At 38.3% G+C, this 25,299-nt stretch overlaps 1 protein-coding gene across 32 annotated transcripts in view; it reads left to right on the top strand.

Moving 5' to 3' along the window:
• The window catches only part of ABHD18 (abhydrolase domain containing 18), a 70,369-nt gene that overhangs the window by 14,358 nt on the left and 30,712 nt on the right, over nucleotides 1–25,299 (top strand). For 16 of the 32 annotated variants that reach the window (XM_078366509.1, XM_054252930.2, XM_078366521.1 and 13 more), the window contains 4 exons: nucleotides 2,181–2,289; nucleotides 3,261–3,345; nucleotides 7,420–7,520; nucleotides 24,589–24,667. In XM_078366509.1, coding sequence (XP_078222635.1) covers nucleotides 2,181–2,289; nucleotides 3,261–3,345; nucleotides 7,420–7,520; nucleotides 24,589–24,667 — 374 coding nt within the window. Of the gene's footprint in view, nucleotides 1–2,178; nucleotides 2,290–3,260; nucleotides 3,346–7,417; nucleotides 7,521–23,057; nucleotides 23,168–24,588; nucleotides 24,668–24,772; nucleotides 24,906–25,299 lie in introns of those variants that run through there. The other 16 variants (XM_054252928.2, XM_054252926.2, XM_054252927.2 and 13 more) reach the window with 8 other exon arrangements.

Below are 25,299 nucleotides of genomic sequence, written 5' to 3'. Positions count from 1 at the left end.
GAAACCCCATCTCTACTAAAAATACAAAAATTAGCTTGGTATGGTAGTGCGCGCCTGTAGTCCCAGGAGCGCTGGGAGGCTGAGGCAGAAGAATTGCATGAACCCAGAAGGCGGAGGTTGCGGTGAGCCGAGATCGTGCCATTGCACTCCAGTCTGGGTAACAACAGCAAAACTCTGTCTCAAAAAAGAAGAAGAAGTGTATGTAGTTATTTTTTCTTGCCTTTCCCTTATATGAATTATCTGTACCTGTACTTGACCCACTGAGTAGATAATTTTCAGTGAATTTCATTGGAACATAGTAATGGATAGATTTCAAGAGTTACATGATTTTAATGAGATTTGCAATTTAAAGACTTTGGTGCTCCTTGTCTTGTAGCACTTGGCTTAAATACGTGCAGTCCTTAACTTTTGATGGTTTGACTTATGATTGTTTTGACCGTAGCTTTGTCAGGGTATTACATGTATGTTCCACATATGATTTTTTATTTATGATGGGTTTATTGGGATAGAATCCCATTGTAGGTTCAGGAGCATCTGTATTACCTTTTTGGTACCTCTGAGGATGTTTTTTTGTTTACCAAAAGAGCCTTCTAGTTGTTACCACATTGCCTTGTTTTATTTTCATTATGTTATCTTCTACTCTTATTTTGACCGTTTTTTATTTTTAATTATTTTCCCTCCACTAAAATATAAGATTGATGAGAACAAGACCATGCCTTCATGATTCTTGTGGCACAGGGTCTAAAGTAATTATTGGAATATAAGCAATTAATAAATATGTATAGAATGAAAGAAATGGTACATATTCTTACAAGTTCAGGAACTTATGAAGCCACCCAGGGATGGTTCAGCTATGGTGAACTACACTTAACACTGGATGGGTGATAATTTATAGGAGTCTAGTAAACGTTTATTTATTTATAGTGGTAGACATAAATAGTATAATAACAAAACTGTATATGCAATACATTTCTTCAAGCGTTATTATACTAAAACCAGACTTTTATCAAAGAGTCATTGAATAGCACATGGAAACTGAGAAAAAGAGAGATGGATGGTATTAAAAAAACCCTTAATGCTATACTCTGGCTATAGGTTGTCTTGTCTAACAAGTACATTTGCTAGTAAATATTTGTCCTTCGTAGTGAGAATTATGAGGGGCAACATGATTGACTTGGTTTTGCTGGTATAACCGTAAAAACAAGTTAAATGCCGCCCAGTTGATGGGGGGTTACATTGTATACCTAGGCAAACACAGAGGAATATAAAGTTGATCTTACAGGTTGTTAAAAAATGAAAAAGTTAAAATATATGATATAAGGTATGGTTTCAAAAAAAATCTGAAGCAATGGGTATTTCTTAAGCTCATTGATGCAAATGCAGATTTCCTAAGATCTGAGGAAAAAAATAAAACAATTGAAAAAAAAGGGAAATGCAGAGTTTTATTTTTCATTTATTTAAATAGAGTATACCCTGAATCTGAATTAGGTTTTGCCCATAAATCAAAACCATACCATTCATTTTGACAAGATGGAGGTAGATACTTAAAAATCTTTAGAAATATTTGGGAAGATAGGTAAGTGCTATATAAGTAGTAGCAGTGATCAATTATTATTTTTCATTCACTGTAATATAGTAGAGTGGAGTGTTATAGTTAGATCTTGAGCTGTGTGCCTCAGATTGATTCTCAGCTGTGTTTCCCACTAGCTTTGTGACCTTGGGTAAATTATCTATACTCTCTGTGCCTCAGTTTTCTTGTCTCTATAATTGGGATAATAAATCCTTCCTCAAAATTGTTGGTTGCTTTAAGGAGGACCTGTGTGTGAGTTCGGAGTTCTTAAAACAGTGATGCCTGGCAGATAATACACTATCACATATTATATCCCCTGCTATTGTTATCCAGCAAATAGAGGGTACTTGTTTCAGCAACTGTACTGACGATGGGAAGATCTTACCCTAGAGGAATGCACAGTTTAGTTAAGTTCAAGACTATACGTCTTCTCTATTTTCAACCCAGCTCTTTTTTTCCCCCAAATCTTGTTTTTTGTTTCCAAAGGAAATTCAAGGATTTAGTCTCAATATTTAATTTTACCTGATAATCAAAGAAATGGTTAGAAAATTGATCTGCTTCCCTGAAAAAAATAAAATATTTTAAAGCCATTTTAAATTTTGTTTTATAGATGCTTGTTTGCTACTGATGGGTGTGAGCAAGTTAGACATTCTATACCGGAGACTTCTCCTAACAAAACTTTTTATCAGAGGATGGGGAAGGCCAGAAGATCTCAAAAGGTAAGCAGTTTCTTTCCTGAATACTTGTTCCAAATTTGTTGTTTTAATGAACATTTAAAACTTTGTTATAACATCCCTTGCTCTTAAATATAGAGCAGTTATCCAGCAAATTAAACATTAAACTATGTAAAATGTAATTATTTTTTCTTTTGTCTTTTTAGTTATTTCTCTTAAATTTTAGCCCATATCGTAAATTGTACTGTTTTAAAAAAAAATTCAGATTTTTTAAATAGAGAGCTCTCAGAAACACAGACTAGATTTTTGGCTTCAATAATTATTAAGCTGATTAGAGTTGTATGTAGTTTCCAAGGATTGAGTCTTTTTGGATAACCTGAATTTGTAATGGCTCTAAAACTGGATTACACTGTAGCTCATGGGAAAATCTGGACTTAAGAAAATGAATTTTCAGCCGGGAGCTGTGGCTGATACCTGTAATCCCAGCACTTTGGAAGGCCAAGGTGGGCAGATCATGATGTCAGGAGTTCAAGACCAGCCTGGCTAACATGGTGAAACCTCGTCTCTACTAAAAATACAAAAATTAGCCAAGCATAGTGACATATGCCTACTCGGGAGGTTGAGGCAGGAGAATTGCTTGAGCCCAGGTGGCAGAGGTTGTAGTGAGCTGAGATGGCACCACTGCACTCTAGCCTGGGTGACAGACCAAGGCTCTGTCTCAGGGAGAAAAAAAAAAGAAAGAAAATGAATTTCAGGATTGGTGCATTTAATTTTGAGGTTTATATATATTAATTACTTTCTGAACAATATTGTACCTGACATTTTTCTGGAAGAAAAAAAAAGTCCAGTTTGGGGGAAACACAACCTAATCTCTTTCTTTAATGATCAAAATTAAATTTTAATATGGCTTATGAACTGGATTTGCTAATTTTTAATTCCTGCTAATCTCAATTATAATATGCCTAGTAAGTGATATAAAACATGAATTTTTTTCCTTGTCTTCTTTCTCATAATAGACTCTTTGAATTCAGAAAGATGATTGGAAATCGAGAGAGATGCCAGAATCTGGTTTCAAGCGATTATCCAGTACACATTGATAAGGTATGCAAATGAGAGAAACGCAGTTATAGGAATTGTGGTTTGACATAAATATGTCCAAGAATAGATTACCTGTTGGTGTATAACAACAATAAACACTAAAATATAAGTGCAGTATGGATTTTTTATTTCAAATTTAAAGAATATTATTTGTGGGCCAGGGACAGTGGCTCACACCTGTAATCCCAGCACTTTCGGAGGCCAAGGCAGCTGGATCACCCAAGGTCAGGAGTTCAAGACCAGCCTGACCAACATGGAGAAACCCTATCTCTACTAAAAAAAAAAAAAATACAAAATTAGCCAGGCGTGGTGGTGCATGCCTGTAATCCCAGCTACTTGGGAGGCTGAGGTAGGAGAATGGCTTGAACCTGGAGGCAGAGATTGTGGTGAGTGGAGATGGCACCATTGCACTCCAGCCTGGGCAACAAGAGTGAAATTCCAAATCGTGTTTTTTGTTTTTTTTGTTGTTGTTTTTTTCCTTCCTTCCTTCCTTCCTTTCTTCCCTCCCTCCCTCCTTCCTTCCCTCTCTCTCTTTTCTGTTGAGATGGAGAAAATGTTTGCAAACTACTCATCTGACAGGGAATTAAGAACCAGAATATATAAGAAGCTCAAATAACATAATAGGGAAAAAAATCACAATCTGATTTTAAAATGGTTAATAAGATCTGACTAGCCATTTTACATTTTTCCAAAGAAGACATACACATGGCCAACCAGGTAGATGAAAAAATGCTCAGCATCACTAATCATCAGAGAAATGCAAATCAAAATTAAAATCATCTATCATCTTACCCTAGTTGAAATGACCTTTATCCAAAAGACAGGCAATAATGAATGCTGGTGAGGATGTGGAGAAAGAGGAAACCTCATACATTGTTGGTGGGAATGTGAGTTAGTACAACCACTGTGGAGAACAGTGGAACTTCCTCAAAAGCTGAAACTGGAACCACCATATGACCCAGCAATCCCTCATTGGGTATATATGTAAGAGAATGGAGATCGCCGTATCAAAGAGATATCAGCATTCCCATGTTTATTGTAGCACTATTCATAGTAGCCAAGATGTGGAATCAACCTAAGTGTTCATCAGCAGATGAATGGATTAAGAATTTGTGGTACAGAACGATCAAAGATGGCCGATCGCTAACATCCCGGGATTGCAGCTCTCAGGGAAGGCGCGGAGAACTAGAGGACGCCACGCTTTCAGACAAAGTCTGGTCGCTCACGGAGCAGAAGATCCCCCAGTGGTGGAAACACACGAGTCGCCAGCGCGACTCTAGTGGTCGGCGCAGCGGTTCCACCGGCACCTTGGCTCGGCAGCGCTCTGCGCAGAGTAAACGGGACCGGTTCCCCTTCTGACTGAGGTTTGGAGCCCCGGGAAGGCAGAGTCGCCTACTACGGAAACAAGAAGGAAGCCCGACAGGAGAATCCTGGGCAGAAAAGCACCATCAGTTTTAACGCCGCTGCTCTGGCCCTGGGAACTAACAACCTGGATGTCCACTCAAGGGACCTAATCTGAAAGTTGGTAACTTCAAAGACGACAGGAGGATAAATTTACAATGACGGGAAGAAACCAGCGTAAAAAAGCTGAGAATACTCAAAGTCAGAAAGCCTCTCCCTGTAAAGATGATCACAGTTCCACATCAACAATGGAACAAGGCTTGATGGAGAACTAGCGCCTCCTGATGACAGAATCACTCTTCAAGGAATGGATAATAACAAACTTCGGTGAGTTAAAAGAACATGTTGTAGCCCAACGTAAAGAAACTAGGAACTTTGAAAAAAGGTTTGATGAAATCCTATTGAGAATAGACAACTTAGAAAGGAGTATGAGTGAATTAATGGAACTGAAGAATACAATACAGGAACTCCGAGAAGTATGCACAGGTTTAAACACTCGAATTGTTCAAGCAGAAGAAGGGATATCAGAGGTCAAAGTCCAACTTAATGAAATAAAACGTGAAGAAAAGATTAGAGAAAAAAAGGATAAAAAGGAATGAGCAAAGTCTCCAAGAAATGTGGGACTATGTGAAAAGACCAAATTTACGTTTGATAGGTGTACCTGAATGCGACGGAGAGAATGAATCCAAGCTGGAAAATACCCTTCAGGATATTATTCAGGAAAATTTTCCTAAACTAGCAAAGCAGGTCAACATTCAACCCCAGGTAATACAGAGAACACCACAAAGATATTCCTCAAGAAGAGCAACCCCAAGGCACATAATCGTTAGATTCACCAGGGTTGAAACGAAGGAGAGGATACTAAGGGTAGCCAGAGAGAAAGGTCAGATAACCCACAAAGGCAAGCCTATCAGACTTACAGCAGATCTCTCTGCAGAAACTCTACAAGCCAGAAGAGAGTGGGGGCCAATATTCAACATCCTCAAAGAACAGAACCTTCAGCCCAGAATTTCATATCCAGCCAAACTAAGCTTCACAACTGAAGGAAAAATAAAATCTTTTATGAACAAGCAAGAACTCAGAGATTTTATTACCACCAGGCCTGCTTTACAAGAGCTTCTGAAAGAAGCATTACACACAGAAAGAAACAACCAGTATTAGCCTTTCTAAAAATACACCAAAAAGTAAAGAGCACCAACATAAAGAAGAATTTACACCAACAAATGGATAAAACAGCCAGTCAACATCAAATGGCAGTAACCCTAAATTTAAATTGACTAAATTCCCAATCAAAAGACACAGCCAAAACCCAACGGCATGTTACATCCAGACCTGTTTCACATGCAAGGATACACCAAGACTCAAAACAAAGGGTTGGAGAAAGATTTACCAACCAAATGGAGAGCAAAAATAAATAATAAATAAATAAAAAGCAGGAGTTGCAATTCTCGTATCGGATAAAATAGATTTTAAAGCAACAAAGATATAGTGGTAAAAGGATCAATGCAACAACAAGAGCTAACGATCCTAACACCCAGATAGGAGACTTAGATTCAATGAGACAGAAAATTAATAAGGATATCAAGGACTCGAACTCAGATCCAGAACAAGTAAACTTAATAAATATTTATAGAGCTCTCCACTTCAAATACACAAAATATACATTCTTGTCAATACCACATCACACCTACCCATTAGTTTAAATGAAACATTGATTGGCCATTATTAATACCCAATTTTTTTCAAAATAAAGCAATATTTCCATTTACTCTCCCTCTTTCTCTTCCTCTTTCTTCCTCTCCTTTACTTATTATTTTTTTTTTCTTTCCTTCTCTCAAAAAAAAAGAAATCAACTTGTAAACCTCTAGATCCAGGTCGGCAATGTCTCTTTCATTGCTTGATTTCCTTTCTTCCCTTCCCTCCCTCCCTCCCTGCTTCCTCCCTTCCTTCCTTCCTCCCTACCGTCTTTCTTCCCTTCCTTCCTGCCTTCCTCCCCCACCAAAAAAAAAAAAAAAAAAAAAAGAATTTGTGGTACAAATATTCAATGAAATATTATTCAACCATAAAGAATGAAATCCTGTCATTTGCAACAACATGGATGGAACTGAAGGACATTGTGTTAAGTGAAATAAGCCAGGAGGACAAATTTCAGGTGTTTTCACTCATACTTGGGAGCTAAATGTAAATTGAACTCATGGAGATGAAGAGTTGATTGATGATTATCAGAAGTTAAGAAGAATAGCAGGGAGGGGAAGATAGAGTGGAGATGATTAATGGGTGCAAAAGTACAGTTAGAATCAATAAAATCTAGTCTGTGGTAGCATAATAGTATCACTATAATTAATAATTTATTGTTTATTTTGAAATAAGAGTGGAATTGGAATGTTCCTAATACAAAGAAATGATAACTGCTTTAGGTGATGGATACTCTAGTTACCCTGATTTGATCATTACACCTTTTATACCTATACCAAAATATCACATGTACCCCATAATACATTCAACGATTATGCACTAAAAATAATTAAAAATAAAGTACAATGGCACAAAAAGTTTACATAGTAGGTGCCGAAAACATGATTTTAATTGAATATAACTCTTTATTAGAAGAACATCCATTATAGACCAAGATATCTTAGTTTTCTTGCATACACCTTGGTTTTTATTTTTTTTTAGATTGAAGAGCAATCAGATTGTAAGATCCTAGATGGACACTTTGTTTCCCCCATGGCTCACTATGTGCCTGATATCATGCCAATTGAATCTATTATTGCAAGGTAAGAACTTTTTGTATAAAAAGGTGAATTAGTACGTTATGTTCATTAAAATTATAATATCAACACCATGTTATTTGAAATTAGGAGTAACAAGACAGTTCTAAATTATTGGAAAAGCTGAATTAGAAGATATTTTAATTCTTCTAAGGATATAAGGATATACAAGGATGTGCGTTGAAGCATTGTTTATAGTTGCAAAAAACAGGTAATGCCTAAATGTTAAACAATAGGGGATTATTTATCCATACTGTGGATACCATTAGTGTCATGGAAATATGGTCACAATATGTGAAAGTTTAAGATAATATGAACGATTTTTAGTTCCATTTTGTAAACATAACAAGTATGCACACATAGTCACATGCGTTTCCAAAGCATTTATATGAATATACAAACTCTGCTTATCCCTGAGTGGTGAGATTTGGGCTTTAAAATTTTTACTTTCAGGCCATGCATGGTGACTCATGCCTGTAATCCCAGCACTTTGGGAGGCCAAGGCGGGCAGATCGCCTGAGGTCAGGAGTTTTGGAAAATGCAAAAAATTAGCCAGGAATGGTGACAGGCACCTGTAATCCCAGCTACTTAAGAGGCTGAGGCAGGAGAAATTTATTGAGCCCAGGAGGCAGCGGTTGCAGTGAGTCAGGATTGTACCACTACACTCCATCATGGGCCACAGAGGTGAGACTCTGTCTCAAAAACTGATTTTTTATTTTTTAATTTAATTTTTTTTTTTTTAGACGGAGTTTTGCTCTTGTTACCCAGGCTGGAGTGCAATGGTGCGATCTCGGCTCACCGCAACCTCTGGCTCCTGGGTTCAAGCAATTCTCCTGCCTCAGCCTCCCGAGTAGCTGGGACTACAGACACGCACCACCATGCCCAGCTAATTTTTTTATTTTTAGTAGAGACGGGGTTTCACCTTGTTGACCAGGATGGTCTCGATCTCTTGACCTCGTGATCCACCTGCCTCGGCCTCCCAAAGTGCTGGGATTATAGGCGTGAGCCACTGCACCCGGCCAAAAACTAATTTTTTAGTTTTGAATTTTTACAGTGTACCTGTGTTGATTTTATAATAGGAAGCAAAAGTACTTTTAAGTGAAGAAACTAAAAAACGTGGTAACTTAGACTAGACAAACTACATAGTTAGCTAAGTAAAGTGCCTCAGGATTGTTATGTAATTAGCATATCAGTTTGAGATTATAAATAGATATTCTGAAATACCTGAGATTCTTAAGTGGTTAATTATACAATTGTTGAAAACTGGCTTTTTGGATCTTCATTAGAGTACAGAGGTTACTCTTAGCCCAGTCTTGTTAATGGTTATTTGTTTGTTTTTTGAGACAGTCTTGGTGTTTTGCCTCGGCTGGATGGAGTGCCATGGTGCTCACTGTAACCTCTGCCTTTCAGGTTTGAGTGATTCCCATGTCTCAGCCTCCTGAGTGGCTGGGATTATAAGCTTGTGCTACCAATACCCAGCTAAATTTTATATTTTTAGTACAGACGGGCTTTTGTCATGTCAGCCAGGGTAATCTCAACCTCCTGGTCTCATGGGATCCACCTGCCTCCCCTCCCAAAGTGTTGGGATTATAGGTATGAGCCACGATGCTCGGCCACTGTTAATGGTTTGTGGGTTTTTTGGGTTTTGTTTTTTGAGACAGAGTCTCCAGAGTCTCACTGTGTTGCCCAGGCTAGATGGAAAGCAGTGGTCCTCACTGCAGCCTCCGCCTCCTAGGTTCAAGTGATTCTCCTGCCTCACCCTCTGGAGTAGCTGGGATTACAGGCACCCACCACCACACCTGGCTAATTTTTGTATTTTTAGCAGAGACGGGATTTCACCATGTTGGCCAGGCTGGTCTTGAACTCCTGACCTCAAATGATCCGCCCACCTCAACCTTCCAAGTGCTGGGATTACAGGAATGAGCCACCGTGCCTGGCCTGTTAATGAGTTTTTAAAGTTGTTTTTAATTCTAAATCAGCATTGAACCTAGGTCTTTACACAGTTTTCTATTTTATGTTTTAACTAACTGTATTCAAAAAGAACAAAATACTGTACTTTTTTCCCCTACATTGTTGTTAATAAACTGTTTGCTGCTTCTGGTTAGTAGGTATTCTCTCCTTTTAAGACTTTTGTCTGCAATAACAATGATAAAATAGCAGTGATACATACATGTATCAACCGATCTGGGATTAAACCCTGAGTCTACTACTTACTGACCTAATGTCAATTACTTAGTCTCTGAAGCAGACTTTATAAAGTAGAACTAATAACACTTATCTCGTAGGGTTATTAAAAGTGATAAATAAGGAATGAGTCTGGGCATGGTGGCTCATGCCTGTAATCCCACACTTTTGGGAGGCTGAGGTGGGCGGATCACCTGACATCAGGAGTTCCAGACCAGCCTGTCCAACATGGTGAAACCTTGTCTCTACCAAAAATACAAAAAAGATTAACCGGGCATGATGGTGGACATCTGTAATCCCAGCTACTTGGGAAGCTGAGGCAGGAGAATCGCTTGAACCTGGGAGACAGAGGTTTCAGTGAGCTGAGATCACACCATTGCACTCCAGCCTGGGCGACAAGAGTGAAACACCATCTCAAAAAAAAAAAAAGGAATGAAAATGGTGTTCAGGGAATATAAAAAACATTAAATGTGTAGCTTATTTATGTATTTGCTTATTTATTTGACAGTCTCGCTTTGTCAATCAGGCTAGGGTGCAGTGGTGCTATCTTGACTCACTGCAGCCTCAACCCCCCCGGCTCAAGTGATCCTCTCACCTCAGCTGCCTGAGTAGCTGGGACTGTAGGCTGACGTCATTATACTTGGCTAAATTTTTTTTATTTTTCTGTAGAGATGGGGATTTCACTACATTGTCCAGGCTGATCTCAAATTCCTCGACTCAACTCATCTTCCTGCATTGGCTCCACAGAGTGCTGAGATTACAGGCTTGAGCCACTGCACCCAGCCTTAACTCTTAGATATACTTTTTCTTATTAATGCTTCATTAAAAGCATTCTTTAAAAGCATTATCTGCCCATGATGATGTGGGCCTATAGTCTTACCTACTCAGGAGGCTAAGGCTGAGGATTGCCTGATCGAGGTTAGAGTGAGCTATAATTGTACCACTGCACTCCAGCCTGGGTGACAGAGCAAGACCCTGTCTCAAAAAAAAAATTTTTTTTTTTAAAGCATAAGTGAATGTGTAGCTTTTTCGCCTCTAGGCTAAGTGATATAGAAGGAAAAGAAACTTTCAGTTTCTAGATAGCATCACTTCAATCCCTAGAACTATGTGTCCCTTTCTCATAGATTCTCCACCTTATCTGAACAATTATACAAGCTATAAAGCATAAAGAAAGGAGGAAAATTGTGTGCGTTTACTCAGACTCAGAAATATTCCTCAACATCTGTTGGCAATTGAGAAAGGGTTCTTTCCAGTTGATGACAGGAACGGGGAAACAAGTTGACTTCCTGTCTCTGCAGTGGCATATTTTTATAACATAATTAATATTTTCTCAACAATTTCTAGTCAGATTTGAAGCATAACTTATTGTGATGAAATACTATAAATTCCCAGATGATGCACATTGACATTTATTTTTCCTTTCTTTCCCCTTATTATTCTTGGGCAGCAATTTATCTCATTGCATTAAAATATTAGAACATGCAAATAAGAAAAAAGAAAAAATGATCATTGGTAATTCCACCAACAAGGGATAATCAGTATTTTATGTAGATTCTAGTCTTTCTTCTATGTGTTCACATACAACTGTACTTATTTCTCTCTCTCTTTTTTTTTTTTTGACCTAATTAATCAGTGAATATGCAGTTGGTTATCATTAATGGCTGCTTGGTATTCCATACTGTGGCTCTATCATTATTTACTAATTCCTTGTGTTGCACATTTAAGTTGCATTGTTTTTCACTATCATAAACAACATTACAATGAGCATCTTTATATTCGTTTCCTTGCCTGCTTCTCTGATTATTTTCGTGCCATAAGTTGTTAAACATAGAATTTCTGGATTTACAAGATTTGCCCACATTTTAAAATTTTGATCATATTGCCATATAAGCAGGAAAAGTTTAAGGCTATGCCAAGTATAGATTAATCCACATGGAGAAACCTATCTTTCCTATTGTCATTTGGCCCAGTACTGATGATTCTGTCTCTTTTTCACACTATAGTTTTATTGAGGTAGAGAAAAATATATCAGGTAAATGAAATGAGGGAACTGCAAGCATTATTTTTCCTTAAAGAACAGTTTTAAGACTGTTTAAGATATGTTTCTAGTGACATGGTTTATAGACCACAAAATTGGGATTTCACTGTATAATGTGAAATAGTTCATGAATTGTGATGTATCTTCTGGACAGCCTATGTTGGAAATATACTTATGTCAAAATTCCAAATGAACTATAATATTTTAAAACATAGCATTCAGGCTGGGCACAGTGGTTCACGCCTGTAATCCCAGCACTTTGGGAGACCGAGGCAGGCAGATCACCTTGAGGTCAGGAGTTCGAGACCAGTCTGGCCAACATGGTAAAACCCTGTCTACAAAAATACAAAAATTAGACGGGCATGATGGTAGGTGCCTGTAATCCCAGCTACTCAGGAGGCTGAGGCAGGAGAATCGCTTGAACCCAGGAAGCAGGGGTTGCAGTGAGCTGAGATCATGCCATTGCATTCCAGCCTGGGTGACAGACAGAGCAAAAATTCTGTAACATTCCTTTGAGCAACCTTAAATAATTTTATGGTAACATGGCATAATTTAGTATTCAAATTTTACCAAAGTTGAATTCTAATGGAAACTCTAATTTTATCTCTGGTAAAATGTTAATATTCCCACAAGGATAGTTTATATGTCTTCTATAAGATTTTCATTTCTCAGCAGCAGAGGTCAAAAATATTTTTCACATAATTGGCTTTAAGTTCCTGTAGTGATGAAGTACTCATTTTATTTATTTATTATTTTTTAATTTTTTGAGATGGAGTTTGACTCTGTCACCCAGACTGGAGTGTGGTAGCTTAATCTTGGCTCTCTGCAACCTCTGCCTCCCAGGTTGAAGGGATTCTCATGCCTCAGCCTCCCAAGTAGCTGGGATTGCCACCACACCCAGCTAATTTCTGTATTTTAGTCAAGATGGGGTTTCACCTTATTATCCAAGCTGGTGTCAAACTCCTAACCTCAAGTGATTTACCCACCTCAGCCTCCCAAAATGCTGGGATTACAGGCATGAGCCACTGGGCCCAGCTAGGCACTCATTTTAAATTATGCATACTTGCAAATAAAATGTTCCAGGCTTTCATGAAATTTTACTCCATTTACAGAAATATGTATGTGTGTGTATGTATAACAAAACCAGCTATCCTTTTCAGCATTAAGTTGTTCTCAAGTGTTACTTTTATTCCATGTTCCAAATTGAACCAAAAAAGTAAGATATTACTTAAAATAACAAAATGTAGATAATTCCTCTTCTGATTTCGTGTTTACTACTGAGCTAGTCTTTATTTTTAAAAGAATAGTGGTTTATTACAGAGAGTAGAAAGAATGATATTTCTAAATTAATAGACTCATGATTTTAAATATATACATTAAATTTTAAAATTAAAACTTAAATTTTATAACATTTAAAATAAATATCAGTAAAATAAACAAGCAGGGAAAATAATACTTTAATTTTCACTGTTGCTTTATTTTGATGGTTTTAACAGCAGTAAATCTAAATATACTTATGTATGATTTTAAATATATGTAACTAAATTAGTAAACTCAATGTTATAAGCAGGAAAAATAAGACTTTAGTATTATACTCTGCTTTTTTCTAATAATTACAATAGTTTTTGCCAATGTTTTAAAAATCATTCTTAGCTATCTTTAAATGGCATAAATGGCATTCTGTTGTTCTCTACTAATTCTAAAAAGAAAAAAACAAATTATATAAAAATTTTCCTTGGCTATAAAAAATTCTTTGTAGGTACTGGTAATTTCCTGTGTTTAACTTAAGGAAGAGCCATGGGCCACGACTCAGCCACTCAGCTCCCTGTCCTTGGGTAATTTATTTAACTGTAATGTTTTCCCTCTTCTGAATTATTATCTTGCTGGAAAGATACAGACAGGAATAAAGAAATTAAAGTTGAAAGGAGTGTGGACTAGTAGAGGAAAAGGAGTATACCAGCACATATTTATTTATATGTGCGGGAAAATCAGTATTTAGCTAAAATCTTTTATAAAACTAATGTGATATGACCTGAGCCGAGCCAAAATTTAACTGTTCAAGTAAGTAGCATTCACTTGCCTTTTCTTTTTTTTTTTTTTTGAGACGGAGTTTCACTCTTGTTACCCAGGCTGGAGTGCAATGGCTCGATCTCAGCTCACCGCAACCTCCGCCTCCTGGGTTCAGGCAATTCTCCTGCCTCAGCCTCCTGAGTAGCTGGGATTACAGGCACATGCCACCATGCCCAGCTAATTTTTTGTATTTTTAGTAGAGACGGGGTTTCACCTTGTTGACCAGGATGGTCTCGATCTTTTAACCTCATGATCCACTCACCTCGGCCTCCCAAAGTGCTGGGATTACAGGCGTGAGCCACCACGTCCGGCCTCAGTCACTCGCCTTTTCACTTTCTTATTGATTTGCATCTCATGCAGATGGCCATACCCAATCTTATTGTACTCTCTGGAGATAAGGAATATGATAAAAGAGTGTTAAAGACTTGCATTTCAAAAGACTAGGTAGTCAAAAGGATATTCTTATTTTTCAAATGGAGGAAAAAGGTAACAACAGCAAAAGACTAGTCAGAATCAGTACAAGGAGCTCTTTGAGAGTGGAGTAGAAGCAATATTTATTTCATATGATTGAAATTAGAGTTTCCTTGAATCTCAACCCTCTTCAGTCTGCCTCCCTTCTAGACTCAAAAAGCTAGGTATTGTATATATAATATTATATATATACACATTAAATTTTAAAATTAAAAATTAAATTGTATTAACGTTTTAAATAAATATCAATAAAATACGCAGGAAAAATAATACTTTAATTCTCACTACTGCTTTATTTTGATGGTTTCAACAGCAGTAAATCTAAATATACTTACGTATATAGGTATTTGCCTTTTGGAATGTTTGCTTTGAAACTTGTAGAGTACTGCTTTCAGCCTTATCAAAGACAAGTGATTAAGAAAAAAGTGTACCACCTAGCAGCAGTAGGCAAATGTGTGATTAAAGATATGTAATCATAGCAGCTGTTGGCTCAGATAAAAATTTAGTCATTTCTAGGCCGGGCACGGTGGCTCATGCCTGTAATCCCAGCACTTTGGGAGGCCGAGGCGGGTGGATCACGAGGTCAAGAGATCACAACCATCCTGGTCAACATGGTGAAACCCTGTCTCTACTAAAAATACAAAAAATTAGCTGGGCATGGTGGCGTGTGCCTGTAATCCCAGCTACTCAGGAGGCTGAGGCAGGAGAATTGCCTGCACCCAGGAGGCGGAGGTTGCGGTGAGCCGAGATCGCACCTGCACTCCAGCCTGGGTAACAAGAGTGAAACTCCATCTCAAAAAAAAAAAAAAAAAAATTTAGTCATTTCTTATGAGTTCTCATCTCCCTCCTTCTTTGCTTTGCTTTCTGTTCCACTTCTTCCTTCTTCTCTTCCTCCTCCTTCTTTCTCCTTCTCCTACTTATATTCTCCTTCTCCTTTTTTTCTTGTTTTGTTTTTTTGGTTTTTTTTGACAGTCTTGCTCCATTGCACAGGCTAGAGTGCAGTAGCGTGGTCACAGCTCACTTCAGTCTTGAATTCCCAGGCTGGGGCAACTCTCCAACCTCAGCCTCCTGAGTAGCTGGGACTACAGGTATGCACCACCACAACCAATATTTTTATTATTTGTAGAGAACAAGATCGCTCTCTGTTTCCCAGGCTGGTCTTGAACTCCTGGGTTGAAGGGATCCTCCTGCCTCAGCCTCCCACAGTGCTGGGGGTTATAGGCATGAGCCACCATGCCCAGCTTCACTTCTTTATCTCACTTCCTCTTCTCTCTCTCTCTCTCTCTCTAACTTCCTTTGACTTGGTCTCATTTGTCTTATCCTTTATAAATTTTTCAAGACCTTTTTTTTTTAAGAGGCTGGATCTCACTATTGGCCAGCCTTACCTCAAACTCCTAGACTCAAGTGATTCTCCCCGCTCAGCCTCCCAAGTAACTGGGACTATAGCTATAGGTGCATACCATTGCATCCAGCTCTAATTCTTCAGGTCTTTCTGGTTTTTCTCCACTCTCCTTTCTCTGGGAATGCCATTATTAAATGTAGCCCCCCACAAAAAGACAAAGAACTAAATAAGATAAAAGCAAAACAGTTTATTTTAGTAACATATAAACATTACATTTTAAATTATATGAATTGTCTAAGTCTGTCGTTTGTCTTTAACTCTGCCACTATGGTACTTTACATAGGAACTTTAAAAATCTTTTGAATGATTATTGGGATGAAGTATTGGATTTTTAGAGTCTAGAATCCAAAGCAAAGCATTTTTGCAGCTATGGAAGCAATACAGTTGTTCATTGATTTCTTGATTACTTAAGGTGAAGGAGTTCATTGTTATATGAAGACTCTCATTTAAATATATATATTGTGTGTGTGTGTGTGTGTGTGTGTAAAACATGTGCTGGCCAACATGATAAAACCCCATCTCTACTAAAAATACAAAAATTACCTGGGCGTGGTGGCACATGCCTGTAATCCCAGCTACTTGTGGGGCTGAGACAGAAGAATCACTTGAACCCTGGGAGGTGGAGGCTGCACGAGATCACGCCACTGCACTCCAGCCTGGGCCACAGAGTAAGACTCCATCTCAAATAAATAAATAAATAAATAAATAAGAAAGTAGCCTTCTGGTAGCTTAGTTCCCACCATAGGTTAAAATAAAAGAGGCTTCTAGGTAAAGGTGAGTTTCTGGTGTGGGGAAAAAACAGGATTTTTGACTCTGATTAAAAACAAAACAGTGACAGCATATTAGCTAAAGTGCTCATTTAGATTGTTTTAAAATTACAAAATAATACATGGTCATTGTAAAAATTAGTGCAAATAATACAGATTCTGGAGGAATCTTTAGGAAGGCTGCCTGTCAGGTACTATGATCACAGCATAGGTAATGGGATTATTTGCCTGGGTGATGGTATTATTATTCTTTTGAAAGATGCCTGTTCGTATGGTTTGCCTGTTTTTTAATGGGGTTATTTGGTTTTTGTTAAATTGTTTAAGTTTCTTATAGATTCCGAACATTAGACCTTTATTGGATGCAAGGTTGTGAGTATTTGTTTTCCATTCTGTAGGTTGTCTGAATCTGTTGATACTTTTTTTTTTTTTTTTTTTTTTTTTTTTTGCTGTGCAGAAGCTCTTTAGTTTAATTAGGTCCCACTTGTCTTTTTTCTTTATGTTGCAATTGCTTCTGGGGGCTTACTCATAAATTCTTTGCCAAGTGTATTAGTTTGTTTTCATGCTGCTGATAAAGACATACCAGAGACTGGGCAAACAAAAGAGATTTAATGGACTTACAGTTCCACGTGGCTGGGAAGGCCTCACAATCATGGTGGAAGGTAAAAGGCACATCTCACATGGCGGCAGACAAGTAAAGAGAGATTGTACAGGGAAGCTCCCCTTTTTAAAACCATCAGATCTCGTGAGATTTACTGTCACGAGAACAGCATGGGAAAGATCTGCCCCCCATGATTCAACTATCTCCCACCAGGAGCCTCCCACAACACTTGGGAATTCAAGATGAGATTTGTGGGCATAGCCAAACCAAATCACCAAGGCTGAACCCAGAATTTCCTAGGTTTTTCTTCTGGGGTTTTTATTGTTTTAGGTCTTACATTAAAGTCTTCAATCCATCTTGAGTTAATTTTTTAATTAATTTTTGTTGATGGTGAAAGGAATGGGTCCAATTTCAATCTTCTGCATATGGCTAGCCAGCTATCCCAACACCATTTATTGAATAGGGAATCCTTTCTCTTTTATCTGCTATTGTTGACTTTATCAAAGATCAGGTGGTTGTAGGTGTGTGACTTTATTTTTGCATTATCTGTGCTGTTCCATTGGTCTATGTGTCTGTTTTTATACCAGTACCATGCTGTTTTGGTCACTACAGCCTTGTAGTATAGTTTGAAGTTGGGTAATGTGATGCTTCCAGCTTTGCATTTTTTGCTTAAGATTGCTTTGGTGATTCATGCTCTGTTTTGGTTTCATATATGAATTTTAGAATAATATTTTTTCTAATTCTGTGAAAATGATTTTGGTAGTTTTATAGCAACAGCATTGAATCTGTAAATTGCTTTGGACAGTACAGCCATTTTAACAATGTCAGTTCTTCCTATCCATGAACATGGAGTGTTTTTCCATTTGTTTGTGTCATCTCTGATTTCTGTCAGCAGTGTTTTGTAATTCTCATTGTTGAGATCTTTCATCTCCTTGATAAGCTGCATTCCTAGGTTTCTGAGTGTGTGGTTGTGTGGCTAGTATAAATGGGATTGTGGTCTTGATTTGGCTCTCAGCTTGGATGTTATTGTACATAGAAATGTTACTGAGTTTTTTGTTTGTTTGTTTTTAAAGAGATGGGGTTTCACCATCTTGGCCAGACTGGTCTCAAACTCCTGACCTCAGGTGATCCACCCACTTCGGCCTCCCAAAGTGCTGGGATTACAGGTGTGAGCCACCACGCCTGGCCATGTTACTGAGTTCTATATGTTAATTTTCTATCCTGAAACTTTACTGAAGTTATTTATTAGTTCCAGGAGACTTTTGGCAGAGTCTATGGAGTTTTCTAGATATAACATTATATTGCCTGCAAAGAGAGGTAGTGGATATCCTCTGTTTCTCTTTGGATGCCTTTTATTTCTTTCTGTTGCCTGATTGTTCTGGTTAGGATTTCCAATACAGTGTTGAATAGTAGTAGTGAGAATGGGCATCTTTGTTTTGTTCCAGTTATCAGGGGAAATGTTTCTAGCTTTTGCCCATTCAGTATGATGTTGGCTGTAGGTCTGTCATAGATGGCTCATATTATTTTGAGGTATCTTCCTTTGATGCCTAATTTATTGAAAGTTTTTAACATGAAGTGGTGTTGAGTTTTATCAAAAGACTTTTCTGTATCTATTGAGATGATCATATGGTTTTTGTTTGTAAGTCTGTTTATATGGTGAATAACATTTGTTAATTTGTATGTATTGAACCAATCTTGCATCCCAGGAATAAAGCACTCTTGATTGTGATGAATTAATTTTTTGATGTGCTAGTGTTGTCCTTATAGCTTCTGATATTTCCTTCGATGGCGTTCCGTAGATATAAACATTCTGAGTTCTTCATATGTAAAGTGACTTTATTATCCTTCATACTTAGTTAACCCCTTGCCTACTTATGTTATTCTTAGTTCAGAATAACTTCCTTCAGAATTTAGAAGGCCTTAATGTGTTTTTTTCTGTCATCCAGCATTATTGATGAAATGCTTGATACCAACTTGATTCTCCTCCCTTGTAGGTAACCTGTTGTTTCTCCCTAGAAACTTTTATGGTGTTTTCTGTATATTTAGTGGTTAGATAATGTTTTGTTTTGTTTCGTTTTGTTAATTATTATTTGTGCCTACCATTCAGAAGAACCTTTCAGTTGAGGGGAAAAAAACCAAATTTTCATCAATTATTTTTTTCTCCTGTTTTGTCTCCATTCTTTTCTGAGATTCCTGTTAAAAAGATGTTGGGACTAGGTGGTGGCTCATGCGTGTAATCTCAGCACTTTGGGAGGCCAAGGAGGGCAGATCGCCTGAGGTCAGGAGTTCGAGACCAGTCTGGCAAACATGAAAAAACCTTGCCTCAACTAAAAATGCAAAGATTAGCTGGGCATGGTAGCGGGCACCTATAAACTCAACTACTGGCAAGGCTGAGGCAGAAGAATCCGTTGAACCCAGGAGACAGAGGTTGTGGTAAGCCAAGATTGCAGGGCCACTGCACTCTAGTGACAGAGTAAGACTCCATCTTTAAAAAAAGAAAAAAAGAGAGAGAGAGAGTCTTGCTCTGTCACCCAGGCTGGAATACGATGGCATGATCTTGGCTCACCAAAACGTCTGTCTCCCAGGTTCAAGCGATTCTTCTGCCTCAGCCTCCTGAGCAGTTGGGACCACAAGTGCACAACACCATACCCAGCCAATTTTCATATTTTTAGTAGAGACAGGGTTTCACCATGTTGGCCAGGCTGGTCTCAAACTCCTGATCTCAGGTGATCCACCTGCCTCGGCCTCCCAAAGTGTTGGGATTACAGGCATGAGCCACCCCGCCCGGCCATATTATCTGTATCTTTTAACTCTTGTAATTTCTATCTCTGAATTTTTGTTGTACACCAAGAGTTCTTTGACCTTTTTCTTCAAGCCTTCACCTTCATTATTTGATCATTGTAAAAATTAATACAAATAATACAGACTCTGTTAAGTTAAAATACACATTGTAAACTATAGAGAAACCACCAAAGAGAGAGAAAGAAGTATAGCTAATGAGAAGGATAAAATAGAATTTAAAAACACCCAATTAATCTAAAAAAAAAAGATAGGAAAGAATTTGAAAAGGAATAAAGAGATAACAGAAAAAAATAAAGAGAAAGCAAATGACTTTTTAATCATAATTTCCAAGATCCTTTTATTATACAGCTTATTCTTTTCTCTGAAAAACTTAAGATTTTTTATATATTTGGAAGTTTTCTATTTTTCTGGTCTGTACATTAGAATTTATATGTATATTTTAATTTTTAAACAATTTTATTGAGGTATATTTTACATATAAAATTTACCCATTCAGGCTGGGCAAAGACAGCAGTCTCTACTAAAAATACAAAAAAAAAGCCCAGTGTGTTGGTACATGTCGGTGGTCCCAGCTACTCGGGAGGCTGAGACGGAAGGATCACTTGAGTCTGGGAAGTGATGGTTGCAGTAAGCTGAGATCACGCCACTGCACTCTAGCCTGGGTAGAGCAAGACCCTGTCTCAATAAAACATAAAATAAAATAAAAATAAAAACATTTCTGTTGTACAGTTCAGTGGTGTTTAGCAACTTTACCCAGTGATGAAACTATCCCCATAATTTTTTTAAATTATTTTTTTTCTGACATCTGTTTTTTCCAAGATCAGTTGTTCTATTTGTCCATTTCTACTTTCCTCACCTCTTTTTGTTGTGTTTTTTTTGGTTTGTTTTTTTTCCTTAGAAAATATAAGGCTTGGCCAAGCTGGGTGGCTCATACCTGTAATCACAGCACTTTGGGAGGCCAGGGAGGGCAGATCGACTGAGGTCAGGAGGTTGAGACCAGCCTGGCCAACATAGTGAAACCCTGTCAGTACTAAAAATGCAAAAAGTAGCTGGGTGTGATGGCACACGCCTGTAGTTAGAAGGTTGAGGAAGGAGAATCACTTGAACCCAGGAGGCAGAGGTTGCAACAAGCCAAGATCACACCACTGCATTCCAGCCTGGGCAACAGAGTGAGATTCAAGAAAAGAACCAAAATAGTGTTTCCCTGCCTCTGCTGCAGCCATCTCCTATCCTATGTCTGTTCTCAACTGTTGTTCTAGCTCCTCAACTGAAAAACTTTAAACTCATCTTAGTAATAAGGTTTATTCAGTAAATTTATGTTTAGCTCCTTATTCAAAACTATACATGAGGCCAGGCTCAGTGGCCATACCTGTAATCCCAGCACTTTGGGAGGCTGAGGTGGGCAGATCACCTGAGGTCAGGAGTTTGAGACCAGCCTGGCCAACGTGGCAAAACCACGTCTCTACTAAAAATACAAAAAGTAGCTGGGTGTGATGGCACACACCTGTAATCCCAGCTACTTGGAAGCTGAGGCAGGAGAATCCCTTGAATCCGGGAGGCACAGGTTGCAGTGAGCCAAGATCACACCACTGCACTGCAGCCTTCGCAACAAAGACTGTCTCAAAAAAAAAAATTATACATGTTGAAACTTTGGTATAAAGTCTCTTTGTTGTTTCTTGCCCTATTTGTGCTATTATCAGCTGATTTCCTATTGCTGAGATTCATAGGTAGCTGGAATTGAGAAAGGCCTGTAGAGGTCATCTAGTTTATTATTCCTTTAAATGCTGTTGCTTTTGTTATCTTGCCAGTAAGGGAATGAAAAGCAAGTCAACTTGTATGCATTTTTTTTTTAAGAGACGGGGTCTTACTTTGTCACCCAGGGTGAAATGTAATGGCCTGATCACAACACTCCAGCCTTAAACTTCTGAGCTTCAGTGATCCTCTTGCCTTGGCCTCCTGAGTAGCTGGGACTACAGGAACATGCCAACACACCCAGCTAATATATTTTATTCTTAGTTTTGCAAAGACAGGGTCTCCAACTCTTAGCCTCAAGAGATCCTCCCATCTTGGCCTCCCAAAGCACTAGGATTATAGACATGAGCCACTGCATCTGACCTCCTGTGTGCATTTTCTACCTCATGAGATTTTAGAAGCGGGAAATGGGAAGGCATCAAGATCCAAGGGAATACATTTCTTACTTCATCTTCTTCCCTATTGCACAGTCTTTTTTGTCTGCTTTATGCCCTATGTCTGTGTCATTGGCAATCTGTCCTCCTCATTTCTTACGGCTAACAAAACAGCTACCACAGCCCCACAGAGCTATCATATCCAAAAGCTCAACAGAATATAGCTATAGTCTGTCTTAATTCCATACTACCAAAAAAAACAAATCTCATTGCCCTAATTTGGCTTATGCTTGGCCCAGTCAGCTGTGGCAGAGGATTCACATGGCCTGTACCCATTCATCATGGGGTACTGGGGAAGACTGTTAGAAGATAGTAGAATTTGAGCAGACAGACCAATGACTAAGATTAATTAGGTGGGTGGTCAGTTAGTACTGCAATAAAGAATTCTTATTAAAGGCCAGGCACAGTGGCTCATACCTCTAATCCCAGCACTTTGGGAGGCCAGGGTGGGCAGATCACGAGGCCAGGAGTTCGAGACCAGCCTGGCCAGTATGGTGAAATCACGTCTCTACTAAAAGTGCAAAAATTAACCAGGAGTGGTGGTGCACACCTGTAGTCCCAGCTGAGGCAGGAGAATCACTTGAATCTGGGAGATGGAGGTTGCAGTGAGCCAAGATCGCACCACTACACTCCAGCCTAGGCGATGGAGCAAGACTCTGTCTCAAAAAAAAAAAAAAAGGCTGGGCGCGGTGGCTCACGCCTGTAATCCCAGCACTTTGGGAGGCCGAGGCGGGTGCATCACGAGGTCAAGAGTTCGAGACCATCCTGGTCATCATGGTGAAACCCTGTCTCTACTAAAAATACAAAAAAATTAGCTGGGCACAGTGGCATGTGCCTGTAATCCCAGCTACTCGGGAGGCTGAGGCAGGAGAATTGCCTGGACCCAGAAGGCGGAGGTTGCGGTGAGCCGAGATCACACCATCATTGCACTCCAGCCTGGGTAACGAGCGAAACTCCGTCTCAAAATGAAAAAAGAAAAGAGTTCCCATCAGCACAAAACAGGAATAATTATTAAACCATACTAGGCCGGACAGTAGCTTACACCTGTAATCCCAGCACTTTGGGAGGCCGAGATGGGTGGATCACAAGGTCAGAAGATCAAGACCATTCTGGCTGACACAGTGAAACCTCGTCTGTAAGTATGAACTGCTAAGGAAATTAAAATGAGAAATGTTTGGGAAGATAAAAATGTTTTGAAGATAGGCGATAGTGATGGTTGCACAGCCATGTTACTGTACTTAATGTCACTGAATCATAAGCTTAAAAATGGTTAAAACGGACAGGTATGTTAACTCTTGTCTGTAATCTCACTTATTCAAGAGGCCATGGTGGATAAATAAAACATTAAATGAGGACCAAAATACTACACTAAGAAAAAACAAAAGTGAGGTACGATGGCTCATGCCTGTAATCCCAGCATTTTGGGAGGCTAAGGCGGGAGGATCGTTTGAGTCTAGGTGTTTGAGACCAGCCTGGGCAACATAGCAAGATCCCTCTACAAAAACTAAAAAATTAGTTGGGCTTGGTAGCAGATACCTGTAATCCCAGCTATCTCGGAGGTTAAAGTGGGAGGATCACTTGAGCCCAGGAAGTTGAGGCTGCAGTGAGCTGTTATCATGCCACTGCACTTCAGCCTGGGCAACAGCAAGACCCTGTCTCAAAAAAAAACAGAGAGTTGCTTTGGACTTTAAAAAGAAAAAAAAAGTCAAAGAGAGAAAACTGCGTTTGTGTTTTTTGTTTTCTGGCATGGATTGACTTTACTTGTAAGTATCAAAATTTTAACGAATCAGAGTCTATCGCACACTAAAAGTTAAAAAGAAAAAGACAACATAAACTGTTTTATTGATACATCAACAGCTTGTACAGCCAAGCATTTCTTTTGCAAAGAGAAAATGTTGAGCTATATCTAAAGAGTTATTTCTTTTGGCCAGGTGTGGTGGCTCACGCTTGTAATCCCATCACTTTGGGAGGCTGAGGTGGGTGAATCACAAGGTCAGGAGTTCAAGACCAGTCTGGCCAACATGTTGAAACCCCATCTCTACTAAAAATACAAAAATTAGCTGGGCCTGGTGGTATGCACCTGTACTCCCAGTACACGAGAGGCTGAAGCAAGAGAACTGCTTGAACCCGGGAAGCAGAGGTTGCAGCAGGCCGAAATCATGCCACTGCCCTCTAGCCTGGGTGACAGAGCAAGACTCCATCTCAAAAGAAAAAATTATTTCTTTTAAGACTTACTCATACACGGTGGTGTCTCTACAAGATAAGAAAATTTCATTATGTATTTATAAAGTTGTGATATTGAACAAGGTAAAGAATAGTGACAATAAATTCTATGTTTATGTTGTATTGACGATTTTAATATCTAAACAGAAAGCAGATTTACAATATCTTTGTAGCTTTTGGACAACTTAATATAGTTATTACAATTTGAATGTCAAAATTTACACTGATCTTTTCTCTCAAATAATTTAAATGTAAGATTTTTAAGAATTGAAAGTTTTTATTGAAAGCCCTTTAAAGAGAATTTTATTGATATGTCTGTGCTTTTAAAAATAGGTTCCAATTTATTGTGCCTAAAGAATGGAACAGCAAATATAGACCTGTATGCATTCATCTTGCTGGAACAGGAGATCATGTAAGACTTTATTATATTGGCTTATTAGTGGCATTAAGGGAAAAAAAAGACTTTATTATAATGCTTTAATTTCTAGATAATTTGTTGACATATTCTTCTTAACAGATGTGGCTCCTATATCCTTTGAGTATGTGTTCTTCTGTTTCCTTAGCATTACTGGAGGCGACGAACACTAATGGCCCGTCCTATGATTAAAGAAGCCCGAATGGCTTCTTTATTGTTAGAAAACCCTTATTATATCCTTTTGTGATATCTAAGAAATCTTTTGTCTTGTTTATTTATTGATATATGTAGTCACCAAAAGGAATGATAGATAGTAACCAACTTTTCTAAACCAGTAAATCTAGTCATCAGTTCAGAAAATACTTAAGAAACAAGATGCCTTTTAAAAATTAATGTAAGGATTACACTTGTATAGTAAAGAAATTGTACTTCTATTTCTTTGGAGACGTGCTAGATTTCAATGTTAGTAAGTCAAATATTTGCTATTAAGGAAACACTCATGTTTTAAATGCAATTTACAGTATCAGTTGAGGTTTAGAACAGTTCTTAACTTGATTTTCAAGATGAAATCAGACTATTCACAGAAGAAGAAATGAAACTGATGCACAGATATAAAGAAATGTTCAACG

The sequence above is a fragment of the Callithrix jacchus genome, chromosome 3 (assembly GCF_049354715.1).
Source record: "Callithrix jacchus isolate 240 chromosome 3, calJac240_pri, whole genome shotgun sequence".
NCBI lineage: Eukaryota > Metazoa > Chordata > Mammalia > Primates > Cebidae > Callithrix > Callithrix jacchus.
The sequence above is the reverse complement of the archived record's forward strand: the minus strand, read 5'-3'. Positions and strand labels throughout refer to the sequence as shown.